This window comes from Glossina fuscipes, unplaced genomic scaffold (genome assembly GCF_014805625.2).
Source record: "Glossina fuscipes isolate IAEA_lab_2018 unplaced genomic scaffold, Yale_Gfus_2 308, whole genome shotgun sequence".
In the NCBI taxonomy this organism is placed as follows: domain Eukaryota; kingdom Metazoa; phylum Arthropoda; class Insecta; order Diptera; family Glossinidae; genus Glossina; species Glossina fuscipes.
In genome coordinates, this window is record NW_023998651.1 from 1,230,824 (window position 1) to 1,249,011 (window position 18,188).

Genomic DNA, 18,188 nt, shown 5'->3' on the forward strand with positions numbered 1-18,188 from the left:
ATTTAGATTATTAGATTTTGGCATATGTGTTGTTGTTTTAATTTTTTGAATATTTGCTGTTGTTTTGTTTTTTTCAATATTATCTTTGACGGGTAATGAAACTGGTTTCTCAATGTAATTATTGGTTGATGGTTGAATAGGTTTTTCTTTGGAAGGGGTTGGAGTTAAAGGCTTATTAGGCTCGATTTGCGAGGCGACAGCGTAGGTCTTACTGTTGTTAATTTTTTGAGATCCAGATGGATTAATTTCCCGATACTTGCGTCGCGCTTCGCCCATGCTACAGTAATTTTCTGTTTTGATTTTTAGAATTTCACGCATTTGTATAAAACGTGGGCATTGTTTGTCTAACGCAGAGTGTTGATGTATGCAGAGAAAGACCACAGTTAGCACAAGATGGAGCACTGGTGCATCTTTTTGACGTATGACGCATGCATTGGCTGTTTTTACACCTCCCAGGATTTGGAATGTAGAGTTCTACTTTACATTTGTACCAAGCTACATCAACCGTTGCTGGTAGCCGATAGCGGTCAAAAGTCAAAATAATTTTTCCTGTAGGAGATCGTCATTTAACTTGGTGAATTTGCAGACTTCAGTCACTCTGACTGCCCATTTCGCGAACCATCTCATCTTCCGACACATGCTCTAAGTATGGGGCACAAACTAAGCCTTTAACCGAGTTCAGTTTGCCATACAGTTTAGCGGAAATAGTACATAAATTAGCTAATGATTTCGGTTTTATGAGGCTTTCGGTTGCGTGCGGGTTCCCAGCGAAGACAAGTAAATTCCCATCGCGTAGAATCGAAATAGAGTTTTAATAGCAAAAGGGCTGATTTGTGAAATTGTTATGGTAGGATCAGTTGAAGAAATCACAACATATTCCCGGTTTTGTCAACCAGTAATGTCATTCCTATTGGCAAAACCGGAAAGTCGGAATTTTTAATTTTTTTTCTTTGCAGGGATACCTCCGCTAATACATGAAATCTATTTAAGTTTTTATCTGGCGGCCCCGGGCCATTATGCCCTATGGTTGTCTATTATTTAGTAAACTGTGAAATAATCATTCACTTGAAAAGGTTTGGGAACTGCTGAGGATAATGACGATTGTTTTCAATATATTATTTTACTCTTTTGTTTTTTTTTATTATATTTACAGGAAGCAAAAGCAAATATAGTGTCTGCGATAATCAGTTTGTTCAAAAACACTGAAAATACACGAGGTTAGTACACAAAAACCCCGAAAACAATTAAAAAATCGCAGACGAAAAGCAAAAACACGCACTACACAAAACACAAGTCGTTGTCTACTGAAACAGTCAAATAAATGGTAACTTATGCTATTTGAGCTATTTCTTATTTATCCATTAATAAACCCTAATCGTCGAGAATTTCGAATTTTGGCAAGTAAGACTCTTAACTCAAGGTGTCTACTCAAGTAAATCTATTCTTGCTGCAGTCCAAAATTATCCAATTGTAGTGACCGCGGTTTTGAACTTGCGGACGGTGAAACATCATTGCCATAAGATTTAGTTTGAGCCCCGAATGTGCTCAATTTTTAATCGTCGCCGAGCTTGCCAACTCAACGAATTATTTTTCGTCGGCAATCAGTGACACCTGTAGGCTTCGCCTTCCCCTGGTTTTTTGCAATGACAATCTGTTGGCATTCAACTTTGTTCAGCTTTGTGATATGTTAAAAGAAATGCTAAGAAAACCTTAGCATCATTTTTAATAACATTTACCATCCCGTTATATCAATGTTCGCCAAAAACCTTGAATTTGCCTCTGTTTTCAATTGATAAACAGATAAAAACTCATCACTCCACTGCTTTTATTGATCTTATTTCCTACAAGCCTAATCTATTTTACTAACTAAAAGAAAAAACAAATGGTAAATAAAATGTTATAAAATAATCAAATAATGTTGAGAAATATATGCACATCAGGCGGAATGGTGACTTTCCTTATATGATGTCATTTGTCAATAGAGGAATATCTAGATTGGCGGAAAAGGGATTTTGTAAAACGTAGGTGGGGGAAGCTGAATGGGTTTGAATGATGACAGATAGAGGAATCACCTACCTCCGGTGATCCGTTTAGCCGTTACTTTGGAGTTGTTGTGGTCTGAAGGATATCTATGGCTGGCGGGTTTTACTTAAGCTTTGCCTAGGACTTCTTTTCTGTTTCTGTATCAGAAATGATACAAGAAATGAAAAACAAATTTTGCGCTTACTGAATTCGGTGGTGTAATAATGCCAGCACAAAGGAGTGATTCTATAGAAAATTTGTATTCTTGATGGTAAGTAACTTCCTATACTTTTTTTGCTCTTGTGACACGTTGTTGTACAATAAACTTTGATTGAAGTGTTTTTAATGTTTATTGAAGTGATTTGATTCGCTACCACACGACAATTATATCAGTAGACTTTTGATTTTCTGGAAACTTATTTTGAAGGCGGTGTTGATGTTTCGTTGCAGGTCCCCAATTGAGGTGTGTAAGAGAAGAAATAAGAACAGGCATATATTCTGTATTTTCAAATTGAATTGTATTGATTGTGTGTAAGAGAAGAAATAAGAACAGGCATATATTCTGTATTTTCAAATTAAATTGTATTGAAATAACAAATAAAAAAGAATAAATCCGTTTTAAGGTATTTTGTAAAATATAAAAAGTTGGATTATATTTGTACAATGTAAAACTAGGATTCATTTGCAATTAATTTAAAGCTCTATACATTCTTTATACGTAAATTCTTATGTCGATATATAAATATATTTAATAAAACGAAAATTTTCAAAGTTCAAGCTCATAATGAAAGTGAAAAGCATAGGTGAATTAATTTAATTCGGATCTTCACTTTCGAATTCACGTGGTCAAATTAAATCGCCTTTTTCTTAGGCTAACTTTAACTTGCTGCTACAAAAAAATCCTTTTTAATTTTTGTTAACAATTTCACTATTCGTTTTTTTTTTGTAATTGTTTCTTATGGTATCGGTGGCCATTCTCAACGTGCTCCCTAAGCAAATCCAAAATATCAAAATTCAGAGTTTTTCCAAACTTGTTTGTGTTTTCATCATAGAGTACCTGGCAAAGAATATTATGTTTATATAATAATGTTATTAGTACTTTTAAAGGTGAAAAATAATACATGCACTTACTTTAGTTTCTTATATATACTGCCGTTCTCAGCGTCACAATCTATCTCGCGAGGTCTTATAAATATATAAAAATATTAAGGCCTTCACAAAACAAACCAAAAATTTTATATTACAATTTTATTAAAGGCTGTCTTCCACTTGTAGACCGTAACGCCCCCTTTGCAAAAGTTTTATTGACGCCACAACACAAAACTGTTCGTCGTCATCGTCGCCCGTCTCTAAATTTGTCATCTCGACAGTTCTCTCTGCGTCCACAGTTAGTACCACTTGGTCCCTTGGTCCACCTCCAATCCTTTTAGTGACAATTTTTTGGCATTCAGTTTTTCCTCGGCCTGTATTTGTGGTCCGTCCAGCCCAAAAAAAGGTAAAATTAAAAAAAGCAAATAAAATGTTGGCATAATTTCTGAAAACTTACTTTTATCCATCTCGTTATATTTTTGTTTCCATTGAACTTACTTGCCTTCTTAGCTGCTCCCACAAGCAATTCAGCTCTTCACATCGTTGGGCATTGCTTCGGTTCACAGCTCATTGGAAGTTCAAGTAATTCCATGCCGTATAATATATGTACATACTCGCGCCGGTTCGGAAAGCAGTGCTTATAATTGTTAAATCATTTAACTTTTAATTTAATTTATATGTATTGTGCGGAAAAATGGGAAAAAATTGCTGCAATAGAAAAATTATATCCCGAACTATTTACATATGAAGAATATCTTTACAAAAAATGTCTTTATAAAAGAAAAAAGCAAAAAGATATGAAATTAAAAGTAACAACAATAAAAAATATAGTGAAACATATTTCAATTTATTTTAATTACCCCATAATCGTTCTAATCAAATGTAATAAAATAACTAAGTTGGAGAAATAAATGTGCTCCAGATTTCCATCGTAGTAAACCAACAGTGAACTTTACAGTAATTTTAAAATTTAATTGAAACAAAAAAAAAATTATTTAATAAAAAAGAAACATTTTCTTTAAGTTCAATAAATAATTGGCTTTTAAATAAATAAAACTTCTTATAATGTTATACAAAACTATAGAACAACCAAAAATATTAAATGAAATAAGAACTCGAAAAAATGCAAAGCGCAAGGAATATTAAATAATTGGAGCAACAGCGTTCATAACCGCCGGAGTTATACAAAAATATATATCTTGTGTTTGGACGTTCGAAAGCAAGAAAACTTCATCTGTAGTAGCAGAAACGTACACAGTAACCTATAAAATTTGTATTTTACTGTAAATTATTCAAGTTATCTAAGTATATGAAGTATTATAAGGAAAAAGTAATAATAGTAAGAAAGCCCGCCAATAGTATTGAAAACTGTCGTGGTTAGTTACGCGTGTGCTTCAAGTTTCAAGTGTTTGAAGGGAACCAGTGTGAAAGTTAGTGTCAATCTGAATTTATATGTATGGATTGAGTAATGCTATATTCACATTCTGACAAAGTGTAAGAATAGAAAGCGAAATAAAGAATAATAATAAACAATCTAGTGCAAAAGCTCCATTCTCACCTATGTAAAAATGACGCTTTTACGTACAAGCCTACTCTAACACCCTGCAAGCAGAAATTTATGGTGAGTTGTAAGTCACAAAAGATTGTTTCTTAAAATAAATTATTTATGTTGAACTATTCAACATAAACTACTGATCATTTGAAATATTATAATAAAAAACAATAAATAACGGCAACTCAAACAATCTGATCCGACCATCACCCCTTTCAAACAATACTACTCCTAATGTAAGCTCACAAGTATACCAGTTGAGTTTAGAACACTTAATGATACTAATTTCCAACATAGCAACAAATATCCTTAGACAACGAGAACCGCAAATAGTCCAAGCAACTCTTAATTCGCACGCTGGCTTAGCCAACGCTAGGGTTCAGAAAATTGCAAAGCATAGGCTTAGGGATAGCTTAAATGGACACAGTTCCATACGTCTTCAAATGTCGCAAAGAATTTTCGGGTCAACAAGGGAAATTCAACTCCTGTAGAAAAGATGTATCGAATATTAGAAATTTACGAACCACTCAGCGGAATACCCAAATCCTAGGGAATTCATAGTATAGCAATATCGCAATGCCTAGTTACGCATTACGGCGACAAGCAGGAGTTTTCAACTTTAGAAAACCAGATAACGACTCTGGTACAAGAAAATCAAAGTATTCCCGAATTTAATCAAAAGACATATACCCATTGCTTGTTAATATTAAATAAATAAAGATGCGTTGAAATGGGCAGCGAATCGATAAGTTTACTTATTAAATCTTACAGGACTAAAGACCTAGGCACTTTTGTAAGTAGGCTAAATAAACATATATCCCGATTCCTGTGAAAAGGCCCGGTATCTCTGGTTCAAGTTTATAACGAGTCGTCTTCTTATGCCGGGTATGTTCATGGGTTTGAAGAAAGCCCTTTTCCAAGAAATTTATAAAAACTTTTAAACCTTCGCATTTCCTTTAATTACTATTTCTTTATAGTTACCGGAACTTTGATAGATAATTACAATTCAAATACAATTCATGTATTTTACGACAAACACGATTTTTGATAGAAAGATTTATGTTTTGATGACAAAAATGATTTTGATAACTAATTATGAAAACCAGGGTGGTAACTCGCGCTCCGTTTGTGTGTTTGAAAGTATTGTCAAAAATAAATTGTTAATAATCCTACATTTAAGGAATACAACTGTAAATAAAAGAACTTTGAAGTGCATTTCTCTTCAACAAAATATCCACGATGTTGTTACAACAGGTGTCAGAAGTGAGATCGTGGAAACCAAGGGAAATGGGGAAATTATAGGAACTCAAAGTGGATCAGCTCAAACAGGAGCTGGGAAAAAGACACTCTCGTACAGTCAGAAGCCAAGCTGAATTAAAACAAATTTTCAACTAGCTGCGAAAAGATGGCAGGACCCGTCCATACTTGAATTTGAATATAATATCGAGGGAAGGGAGCAAGCCGACAACTTAGGTGGAACAGAAAATGCAGCTACAGCAGAGGAAAAACACAGCGAAGAAAAAGGCGAAGATGGTGTTAGTATATCAAATGTTATGCAGTTTTTACAACAAATGCAACAACAAACGGAACAGGTAGAATTAAAAATTGACAAGAAAATTTAGGAAAAGCAGCAAATCCTGCGAACACATATAGACGAAACGTACTACCAATTCGAAGCCAAAGTTAATGTGCTGGAAGGAAAAGTTGATAATGCGATAGGCAAGTTGGTAGCCAGAATAAATGTCCAGGAAGAAGATGCAGACGCCGTGAAAAGTGAAATAAAAGGGTTAAAAAAATTAAGTGCCTAAGCTACAAACTAATGAGGTAAACACCAGCTCTATCAAAGTTGTTTAGTTTTAAGTATATACTTCTATTCAATTTCAGTTCTTAAGTTAAATATATGTACGTTCATTCAATTTTGTATCTTTCATTTACACATTCACATATCAACATGACCAAGTTCAATTGTTTATGCACTTGCATTTGCACAATCGCGTTTCTGTGTTTGTCCGTTTCATACAACTGACCACAAACGACAATATCATTTGTTACGTAATCTAGACTTTGAAGTGTGTCATCGATCGTTTACATCAATTTGCTTATATTGCATTTTTGTGGCACACTTCAAGCGGTTCATATTGCCGGAAATAAATAAACGCAAAATGCAAGTGCATCATTTTTATGACTTTATTTTTAGCAACATAATTCTTAATTAGTTTATAAGAGTTGTAATTTATAAGCCATAACTTTATCAATAAATTGGTCTTTGCACTACTACATTGACCGCTATTTTCGTTTAGTGGTTTCTTCCAGTTACAAGTGCTAGAAAAACCAAATATAATAAGTTGGTACGACTTGATGCAACGTCTTGTCGAATTATATCAACCAATTAGGCACTGAACATTCAAACAAAAAAAAACATTCATAACATTTTTTGAACATTTTTTGGTGATTCGGCACGTCTTCGTGATACTAAGGTATTGCGCTCACGTCACCGCATCCGAACTTAGCAAAAGTAAAAACACGTCTATTTAATGGCCCCACTAAATTCAACGCATTCAAACTACAATTTGGTGTTGTTGCAAAATAAAAATATGTGGGATGATGACGAGAAAGCAGTCGCCTTAATAACCTCCTTGAGAGGAGCAGGAGCGAAAATTATCCAGATAATACCGGAAGGAAAAAGAACGGAATTCGCGGAAATTATGGATGCATTGGAAAGGAAATATGGTAACAAACATATGAAGGAGATAAGCCACCCAGAGTTGTCCTTGTGCTGCCAGAAGCTGAACGAACGGATGCACGATTATGCTACCGAAATGGAACGTCTGGCCAATCTCGCATATATAGGTGTGCCCAACGACGTGTTGGAAAGATTAAAACTCGACGCCTTTGTTAAAGAGCTGCGCGACGCGAACCTTAAAAGAGCTGTATGTACTTCACCGAAAACGACGTTTACGGAAACGTTTGGCTTCGCGCTTATACAAGAAGAAGCTAGTGTGCTGTGGACGTCAAGGATGAAAATGAGGCGCACGGAAGTTACCAGCGAGAACCATATCTTGCATGTAGTCTGCGTGGCGCTTCGACAACACCTGCGCGAAAATAAGCAAATGCCGGCTTCAATAACACGCAAGTGTTATGCCTGCCAAAAACCTGGTCGTTTTGCACGGGAATGCCGATCAAAGCACAAAAGAACACACTCCACATCATCTACACGGAATATTAGCGAAGGTGCCAGCGAAATATCCAACGAACAGGCGTTAAACTAAAAAGAGCCACCACAGCGAGACAATGGCTGACTCCGAAGTTTAGCAGCCTTATCGTCGTTATTACTCAATCAAATAGAAGTAACAGCAGCCTTACAATTGATGGGAACATCCAGGGCTGTAAGTATATCATCACGCTAGACACTGGTGCTTCTTATTCAATTATCAACAGTACAATTATCATAGTCAAAGAAAAATTAGACCCATTGTTTGGAGCACAGTTTTGAAAGGCAACAAGTGAGGAAGCTGCTATTAAAGGTAAAATTATGAGAAACATTTCGATTAGGAATGTTTCGATGAAGCATGAACTTCCGGTGGCAGATATAACGAACAAGGTAATATTGAGGATGGATTTTCCCGCAGTGCATGGCTTCGTACTAGATATAAAAAGGCAAGTGTTACAATACGCTAATGTGACTTTGCCATTGACTGTGAAATACGACAGACAAGCCGAAGTGTCACAAATTGTAGTACAACGACAACAGAAGATCCCTCCAAACTCCGAAGCAATAATGTGGGCCACAGCTACCCAAGAGCTAAGGCTAAGTAAGATATGTGTTTTCGAGCCGAGTAAAGAATGTACGAAAGACAACATCATCATTGGAAAAGCGGTTGTCTCACTGGTCAACAATAAAGGGAATATATGGTAAATTATCAAGCCGAAATTCCAAAGAACTGCTCAAAGGTATTCCCAGAGGCTGAAGTTTTTGCTGGAAAATTGGTCCATCTTTGCTGGCGTTGCAAATTCGGGTGGGTGTACTAATGCTGCGAAACATATAATCAACATTGCAGGAGCTGACCCGATTCGGCAACGATCTAAGAGAATTCCACTGGCAAAAAGAGGAGAAGTGGCGGACTTTATCAATGATATGCAAGAGCCAAAATTCATCGAACCATCGAGTAGCTCTTGGTGTTCGCCAGTGGTCCTAGAAAAAAGATGGGTCTACCAGATGTTGTGTGGATTATAGGAAACTGAACGAAGTGACCAAGAAGAATAGCTACCCTTTGCCTAGGATCGATGACACCTCAGACACATTGTCAGGTTCGCAATTATTTAGATTTGACGTGTGGGTACTGGCAGGTGGAGGTCGCTGAGCATGAAAAAAAAAGACCGCGGTTTCCGCTGGCGACGGCTTATATCAGTTTACCGTAATTCCGTTTGGATTACGCAATGTGTCTGCCATATTTGAGCGCGTAATGGACTGCGTGCTAAAAGTGCTGCACTGGAAGACATGCCTGGTGTATTTGAATGACATTGTTGTCATTGGTAAAGATTTCAAGGAACACCTAAAAAATCTGGCAAGTGTTTTTCACCGATTACAGGTTGCAGGTTTAAAATTGAGTAGCGAAAAATGTATGTCTTTGGTAAAGAAGTGACATATCTTGGGGACAAGCTCTCCACGACTGGAATTCACACGGATGAAAAGAAAAGAGCAGTAAAAAAATGGCCACGACCAAACAATTTGCATGAAATTCGAAGTTTCCTAGGGCTTTGTACACACTACCGCAGATTCGTCCCCAGGTTTGCCACGGTTGCTAGTGGGCTGCATGACCTTACGAAGACAAATCGATCCTTCATATGGGGGGAGTCTCAAGAGCACGTGTATCAAGAGAGAAATTTATACTGCTTACCGGTGCAAACGCAGAAGGCTTAGGCAGTGTGCTCTCCCAGCAAGTTGATGGTAACGAAAAGGTCATAGCATATTACAGCAAGCGCCTACCCAAACCCGAGAGGAATTATTCCGTTACGCAACGAGAACTGCTGTCAATAACGCAATCTGTCAAGCACTTCCACAAATATCTGTATGGGCAACAATTCCACCTAAGAACAGATCATGCTGCTCTGCGATGGTTACTCAACTTCAAAGAACCAGAAGGAGAGCTAGCCAGGTGGATTGAAAAACTGCAAACCTACCAATTCTCGATTTCCCATCCGAGGCATGGTGAGGATGCTTCATGGGCTAAGAAGTTACTAGTGGTCGCTCAAGCGAGAACTCGGGATATTATAAGGGAATAAATCAAGGAAAATTTCTATTGGGTAGGTATCAAGAATTCCGTAGCAAATCGAAAGGCCCGAAAAGTAAGCCGCGAGGGTGCTTGCAGCTGTATAACGTGGGAGCACCTTTCGAAAGGATCGCAATGAACATTGCTGGACCATTTCCTGCCAGCAAGACAGGGCATAAATATGTACTGGTAGTCATTGATTACTTTAGTATATGGTCAGAAGTTTACCCCATAGCTAACCAAGTAGCAACGACAATAGTCAAAGTATTCATCAATAATTGGGTTACGCCGTTTGGAACCCCCATTGAGCTGCATTCGGACTAAGGTAGAAACTTTGAATCTTCGATCTTTCAAGAGGTTTGCCAAATGTTTGCCATTAATAAAACTAGAACGACTCCGTTACATCCTCAGTCTGACGGAATGGTCTAAAGGTTTAATAGAACGCTCCAAGAATATCTGCGAGAAGTGTACGACGACAATCAGCGGGACTGGGATGAACACATACCAATCTTTTTAATGGCATACAGTGCACAACACCACTGCTCTACCCCCGGCGCAGTTTTTGCTCGGGTCCAATCTGAGGCTACCCGTAGACTTAGACCCCTTAAGTCCAAAGGATCAAGACAGAATATGTTGCTAGATTGAAAACGAAATAGAACGCAAATCGTGACAGGATGAAAGCAAGATACGATCTGAGGGCTAACGCCCATGGATTTATGAAAGGCGAATGTACAATCCTTTACGTAAACAAGGAATGTCACCAAAACTACGATGTAACTGGACAAAATCATCACAAGAATAAATGATATCGAATACGAAAACATACCGGGGGCAGAAATACACCTGGACCGACTGACCGTCTATCGAAACGATCTTGTTCGGGACGAAAAAAGTTAGGCGGAGCATAGTGTTATGGAAATCCCAAATGTAGATTATACCAGCTAAGTAATTTTCCTAAATAATAAATTTCCTAAACAGGGCAAAAACCAGATGCACATTCGCGGCGCCTCATGCAGCTACCGGCAGATAAAAACGATTAGCGGAAAAGCAGACAGGGATTAAAAATGACGCCATGAATTTGAATAGAATATTTGTGGAAGGAGGTGTGAGTAGAATAAGAATATTTGAGTTGAGCAGTCGGAAGTATTACCAAAAATATATTATAATACGAATAACTATACATTTAAGGAATATAATTATATATAAAAGAATTTTGAAGTGTATTTCTCTTGAACAGCATATCCACGATCCAGTGATGCGGACTGCATCTTAGAAAGGCGAATTTAATAACAGTAGATTTTATTGGTGACCATCGCCTGCTTACATGATTACCGCCTAGACATATTCTAGCTGTCAACTGGCATAACAGTAGAGATTCGTTTGATCAACGTTTTTATCATTTTCTCTCAAATTCAGTGTTCCGAAGCACAATTTAGATTAAAACTCTCAATTTTACACTAGAAGAGATTGTTAGTTCATAAGAATCACAAAGTGACGTGTAAAGATTTTTATGTGGAGGTATTGTTGTTAACAGATTTTATGGCTTTGCTTGACGTAACAGCCAGGCTGGGGTCATCTAGTTGCAACTGTTGGTTAACTGTGTAAATGGAATAGCATATAATTTAGATTTGTAAAGTAATTTAGTAATCTAAGGCAATTGTTATCAAAGGCATAATATGGCAACAGTTTTACACATTTGTCATACTCTAGACTACTTTTAATACAATGGCAAGTTTGTGCAAATGTAAACGTTTGTGTATGTAACACTCAGAAGGACTTAAGGTAGACCCATCTTTTTTATATCAATCAATTTTTCATATTTATCAATTCAAAAAGTGCTTCTATCCGCCCATTCGTCTTAACTTTTTGAGATATTTTGATGAAATTTGGTATGCCGGCGTGGACGAACGCTATTGAAAGTGGTTCATATCGGTCCACTTTTCACAAAAAGCTATTTAATTAAGGACTGTGGTCCATGTTTGTGTCCTTATTAGTTTTATTCTTATATCGTTTGATCTATTCTCTAACTGATTATCTGCAAATTATTTGTTAATAAACTGAATTTAAATATAAGAAATGTTCTTTTACCCTTAACATTTTTCAAAACAAATTAAGCTTACCTTTTTCAAACCAAATGCTTTATCTACTTCAAAAAAAGAAAAAAAACGAAATAAATAAATAAAACTAGGTTTATTTAGATCATATAAACCTAAATGGCAATCTATGACCGCATTTTAAAAAGAACAGAAAGACATATAGGAAAACATTTCACATTTTGGCTCTCCAATTTTCGTTTAAATACTTTTTGACTTCTTTTTTTTTGAAGATAGTTTATTGAGAACATGCAATTATTTTACTGCAATAACCTTATAAATTCTGTCATTACGGTAAATCGATTATGAAATCGATCTTATCTTACCTTTCAGCTCAGCTTGTTTAAGTGTACATAAATCGAACCAGCCACTTTCATACCAACTTTACATAAAAAAGATCCTCAGAACGTCTAATGGCCCTTTTCAAAGCCACATGGAAAATTAACTAATATCATGCGTTTTCGCATTAGTCTTCTCTTATCACCCTTGTTAAGACGAAAAACATTGTTCATTCCTTAATAATTTTTTAAGTTCTACGATTAATTCATTTAATAGCTCAGCTTTAGTTGTTACTAAAAGCATTTTTAATAATTGGTACAGATAGAATGGGTACATCTATATTTAACAGAGGTATTGCCATTAAAGTCATCTTGTTCTTTCATTATACAAAAACAATTCAAGTCACATACGCTCTGCACTAATGTTTTCGTATAATAATGTATTTTTATTATTTTCCCCTGCTTTTAGAAACAACCAAGATACCCTTTTTAATTATTTAATAAAAGGTTCTACTAGTGAAGCCTAGCTAAGATGTTTTGACGCACAATGATATTAGGATTGGAAAACCGTGAAATGAACTTGTTAACATTTAATATTACTTTATTAATATTGTTAACATTAATATTTCTCCTCATTATTTTTGCCACTCCCAATCGACTTCCCCTTCTTGTGCCTTTGCTTCCTGCCTTTTTCTTTTGCAAAAGAACGCAAAGAATCAAAGTCAATTGCTTGAATATTTGTCTTATCTGTGATTTCACCTTAAATTTTTTGCAATGGCAAAAGAAAACAGCTGAAAGAATGGACATTACCTAAATATTTACATAATATGAGTTATTGGATAATATGAGTTTTCGTGTAACGTCCTTTCTTGTAATCATTTTTAAAACATTGTAACAAACATCTCAGGTCATCTGCGAATAACTGCCTTAATCCAAATGATTGGTATGGCACCCGGTTTGTCGCCCTGTCCATCTGTTTGCTGAATGTGTTTTTTGCGGGAAGTGCATCCCTTGTACTCCAACCCTTACGTAGCCGGCCTGCTGGTTATCTGTATCGTGAAGTGCAGCTGTGCTGCACGTCCAGATAGCCTCTTTTTGAATCATATCGACTATCCATCTAATGTTAAGTTTGGTTCTGCATGGTTCGCTTACTAGCACCAGAATAACTTCTTTTTCGCTCACCGTCTGGCGGAGTAGGTTCTGCCACGTTTTGTTGAGGTTGCAGTGGATCTACATCAGCTTTATTGGTAAGTCCGATTTTATCCTCTTCAAAATGTTCACGTGGCTCTTTAACACTATAATAACCGCGTGCGGATTGGTCTTACGTATTTGCCATTTTTTCTTATATTTCTCGGCCACTTGGGCCCACTGACCTACGCTGTAATTGCGCGGCTGTTGTGCCTCTCTTTTCTGGCTCTTGTAATGCATTTAATATACGCACTTAATTTTGGCATAACTAACCTTAGTACGCATATATATTTTTACCTAATTTATCTTACCAATAATCAGTTATATATTGTTTTTAGCATAAACGCTTATATATTTTGTTATTAGCATAACCATTAGTAGCGATAATAAAATTTTAAATAAGAAACGAATGTAAGTGCATGTATTAATTTTCTTTTTTAAATGCTTTATTAACAAAAATAATCATTCTTTGACAGTTATTCATCCTATGAAGAAGGCACCAATAATATTGATATCTTGGATTTTCGTAGGAAGAACGTTGATACACTGAAAAACAATAGCAAAATCAAGAAAGAGTGGTGCAGTTGTTAACCGAGTCTTTAAGTCTTTCCATAACAGCAAATTAAAGCTAGCAAAGGAAAAGAACAGTTTTCCTCGATCGCATAAATTCAAAAGTGAAGATTCAAGTTAAATTAACTTACTTTAACTTTTCGTTGTGAACTTGAACTTTGAAATTTGTCTTTTTAGTTTTTTTTTTTTATATATATTTATACATTGACGTATGAATTTACCTATAAAGAAGGTATATGTATGTATTGTGTAATGTTTTAAAAGGAAATCTTTTCTCTTTAATTAGCTTCTGAAAGTAAAACCCATTTTTTTAATTTTCATAAAAATTCAAGCCAGTTGGCGATAAGACCAATATATCCAGTTGATTATACGTTGTTCCTTTGCGATTTATCAAATTTAATTAGGAATAAGGCTTAAAATTTTAGTTTTGGTTCAGTTACTCAGAACAACCTAACTAACGCAAAGCGTTTTGCTTACGCAGGTTTTGATAATTCTGAGAACGCGTTTCTCGCACTTCTTGTAGATATGTAAAGATACAAAGGTCGAAATTTGAAAATGAAACCCATCATGCGCAATTGGTGTCTTGTCTTTCAGTGTTGCGTTTGCAGGAAAATAGCTGTAAAACAAAAATATGGACTGCTGTTGCAAAATGAATTACTTTTCATTTTGAAAATTAAAATTTGTCCGAAATTAAATTTGTAAATTGTGAAGAAAAAGATTTGGTAAAAGTAAGCCTAATTTTTTTTTTTTTAAATCGCTAATTATTATTAGTTAAATTAAGAAATATCAACTAATGCGTACAATCTACCGAAACTTTCTTTTATGCTCATTCATTAAAGAGGAGAAGAAATACAACCACAATGCACAAAAAGCGAGCACAGGTGAAGAGTGAGATAAGCTTTGCGAGATGCTTTTGACCCTTTAACGCTGTCTCATAACGAGTAAATAAATTGTTTCCTGTTTTATTGAACTTTTTGTTTCACAATAAATGACCATTATAATAATATTTATTATTTTGTTGCAGTGATGGGATGTGTTGATAGAATGAATACATGCTTTTCAAAGTCCCGAAAAAGAGGGAAATTTCAATAAGCGAAAAGGGAATATTTGTGTATTGGCCACATATTATTGTTATTATAATTAATTAAATCGGAGAAGTAAATTCAAAGACTAAAGTCTGAAGGCATTAACATCTGAGGCTCTCAGCTTTTTTGAAAATTATCCCGCACCTGAAATTTGAACCTGCAACTGCATTTATTTATTTATTTAATTACACATGAAACTCACCCAAAATAAATTAAGGAAGTAAATCTTATACTAATTATTATTAAAAACTTATATAAAATATATAAGGAGAAATAAAAGAAAACAAATAAAAAAACAATAATCCGTACATAAATAAATAAAACAAAAAGAAAATAGCATGTACACAACTAACACAAGTTCATATCCAAATTGCAAGAGAAGTCTTAAGCCATTGCAAACATTCAGAAGCTGGGCAACCGACCACACCAGTTAATTTTTGGAAGCATAGTAAGATGTTATGATTGCAAGTTAGTTTAGATACAACATAGGCAAATCGCCCGCAGCAAGCATAGTTATTTTGACAGACTTTAAGGGGTCCGATATTGAGATTAAGTGATAGATACCATTTAGGTTTCCGCAAACAACTTTGAATTGATTAAATAGCTCATAATTATATTTACTATGACTGAGCTTAATGAAAATAAAGTGTTAAGAGGAGCGATTAGGGACATTGAAGCTTCTTGCCAAGTAATAAGGGCGAAGCGACAGTACCATTAATTAACTTAATTAAAAAGGAAATAGATCTACGAAGTGAAGGTAAGGATAACAGAAGCAACCTATTTTCATAAAGAGGAAGAGAGACAAGCGCGCCCCAACCCACATTCTTAAGGGCAAACAACACGAATTCCTTTTGCATGGATTCAAATGAACATACATAAGACCACACAACGGACGCATACCCTAGTATTGGTCTATCTAAGCACGGGTATAACCTATTTGTAATGTAAGGATCCTTAAGTTCTTTGGACGACGTCTTATTAAATCTTAGCGCGACCCTAGTTTTACTTAAAAAAAGCTGCGTGCGGAAATTAAAACTTCATCTTTGGTCGAAGAGCACTTCTACGTCGATAAACTAATCAATATTTTCCAACTTATGTAAGTCAATGAAATGTTCAGTGCTGAGCGATTTCCGTCTTAAGAAAGAAAACTTCTTGCATTTTTACTTAGACCACAGGGGGTATCTGCTTCGAGGGCAAGGTTGCTCGAACAAAACGAATGCAGAAGTAGTTAGGTTTAATACATTACAGAAAAAAGACACTAAGGTTTCAATATTCCTTGCGAGGAAATCTAAATTCATGTGTGAAAAATGAGATTAAACAGGAAAATATTTATTTTTATTCAAATCATAATGTTTATCGGCGGAAGCTGGATTTGACACATTAGAATGGTACAACGGACAATCATATCTATAATAAAGAGATATACAAATTGCTGGATGGTGCTCAAGTAAACTACTATTATTATTATTATTATAATTTTAGACTAATGAAATAAATTCTTAGACTAAAAAAAAGATATTGAGCACCAGCAACACGGGCTATCGGCTCTAATTTAAATAAATGGATATTAGATAATGAGCTTAGTAGTATTAAAAAAGTAATATATTGGATTGATATTCTGTGCTGAAGCTGATTTTAGAATGTCCAAAGGGTTAATCGTTCCAAATGCAATACTTCTAGCCAAGCAAAAGTTAAGGCAGTCGCAGAGAATGTGCTTTATGGTGAGAGTTTGTTCACAACTGCAGATTGGGGAGGAAGACTTCTTCAAGATCCATTGGTTAGTTGCAATTGTATGACCAAGGCTAATTCTCGAAAATGTTTTGATCTTCATTTTCTCAACATTAGTTGGATATAAAGGTGGAGTTAATTGAGGGTTAATGGAAGAGTAGTGTTGATGATGGTGTTTTAAATTTTGTTCTGCAATTTTCTCTTTAACTTTTCTTCCAATGTATCTTTGAGGATCCAACTTTTCCATGACATCATCCATAATTAGAGGAGCAGAAGCAGCATACTTTGCCGCTCGATCAGCCTGCTCATTTCCCAATAAACCGATGTGACTTGGTACCCATAACATTTTAATTTTTCCGCCAAGTGTAGTAATTATATTCCTTAATTTGTTGATGGTGCTCCATCTCGAAGGGTTCCGAATAGCTTGAAATATAGACAAACTGTCGGTAACAATGACGGTTTTGAGTTTGCTTTTATGGGCAAGGTTCGCGGCGCGAAGGATAACTCTGGCTGGTTGTGAACGTTGAAGTACTTTCGTGAAAAATGTGATTGAGCAGAATCTGTCCTGTAGGATCTACCACGGCGCAAGAAGGAGGCAGACCAGAAAATTTTGAGCCGTCTGTGTATAAAAGATTCCAACCAGTACTCTCCAATATTTGGGTTTATTCAGCTATTAGATTCCCGAAGACATAATTTGGAGTATCTTCTTTCTTGTGCATAGACAGAGAAATGTGAAAAGAGTAGTATTTCAAAATCCAGGGAGGTTTAACACAAAAAGAGCGAAAAAATTTTAAGGGAATATCTAATTCCTTTGCGACGTACAAAAAATAGTCAATTGCAGATGGTGACTTTGGAATTTTCTTCGCAATAATAATCTTTCTCACGTCATCACCGAGAATAGATTTGTTTCAATTAACACACATGAGTGAATAAGAATAAGAATATGTTCAGGTCGGTAAATAATTTAAAGCGAACTCCCAATAAAAAGGCATCTAAACTTTTCAGTGCATAATAAGCTGGTTTCGCAGCATCAAGGGGAAGTATTACCGTAATTAATTGCAACATGTATAATTTTTTTTTTAAATAAATATATATAATATATATAAGTTATTTTTATTCAAAAAAGACAAAAAAAATTAAGGCTATCTAATGAATAATAAAGTTTAAAATTTTTTTTGTCAAGAAAATTGATTTAAACAACTAAACACACAAATAATTAATAATAATAATATTTTTTTTACCAATAACCACAATGAAGAATTTCTTTAGTTGGTTCCTTCTCTCTTTCTTATTCTTTTTTTTACCAATATTTT

At 35.3% G+C, this 18,188-nt stretch overlaps 1 protein-coding gene across 1 annotated transcript in view; it reads left to right on the forward strand.

Annotated features, from left to right (window-relative positions):
• LOC119643002 (ankyrin-3) overlaps positions 1 to 15,043 on the forward strand; it is a 110,487-nt gene extending 95,444 nt beyond the window's left edge. Inside the window, exon 12 of the mRNA XM_038042354.1 lies at positions 14,902 to 15,043. Within this exon, the coding sequence (XP_037898282.1) occupies positions 14,902 to 14,947 (46 nt within the window). The 3' untranslated portion in view covers positions 14,948 to 15,043. The remainder of the gene's footprint in view (positions 1 to 14,901) is intronic.
• The last annotated feature ends 3,145 nt before the right edge of the window (positions 15,044 to 18,188 follow it).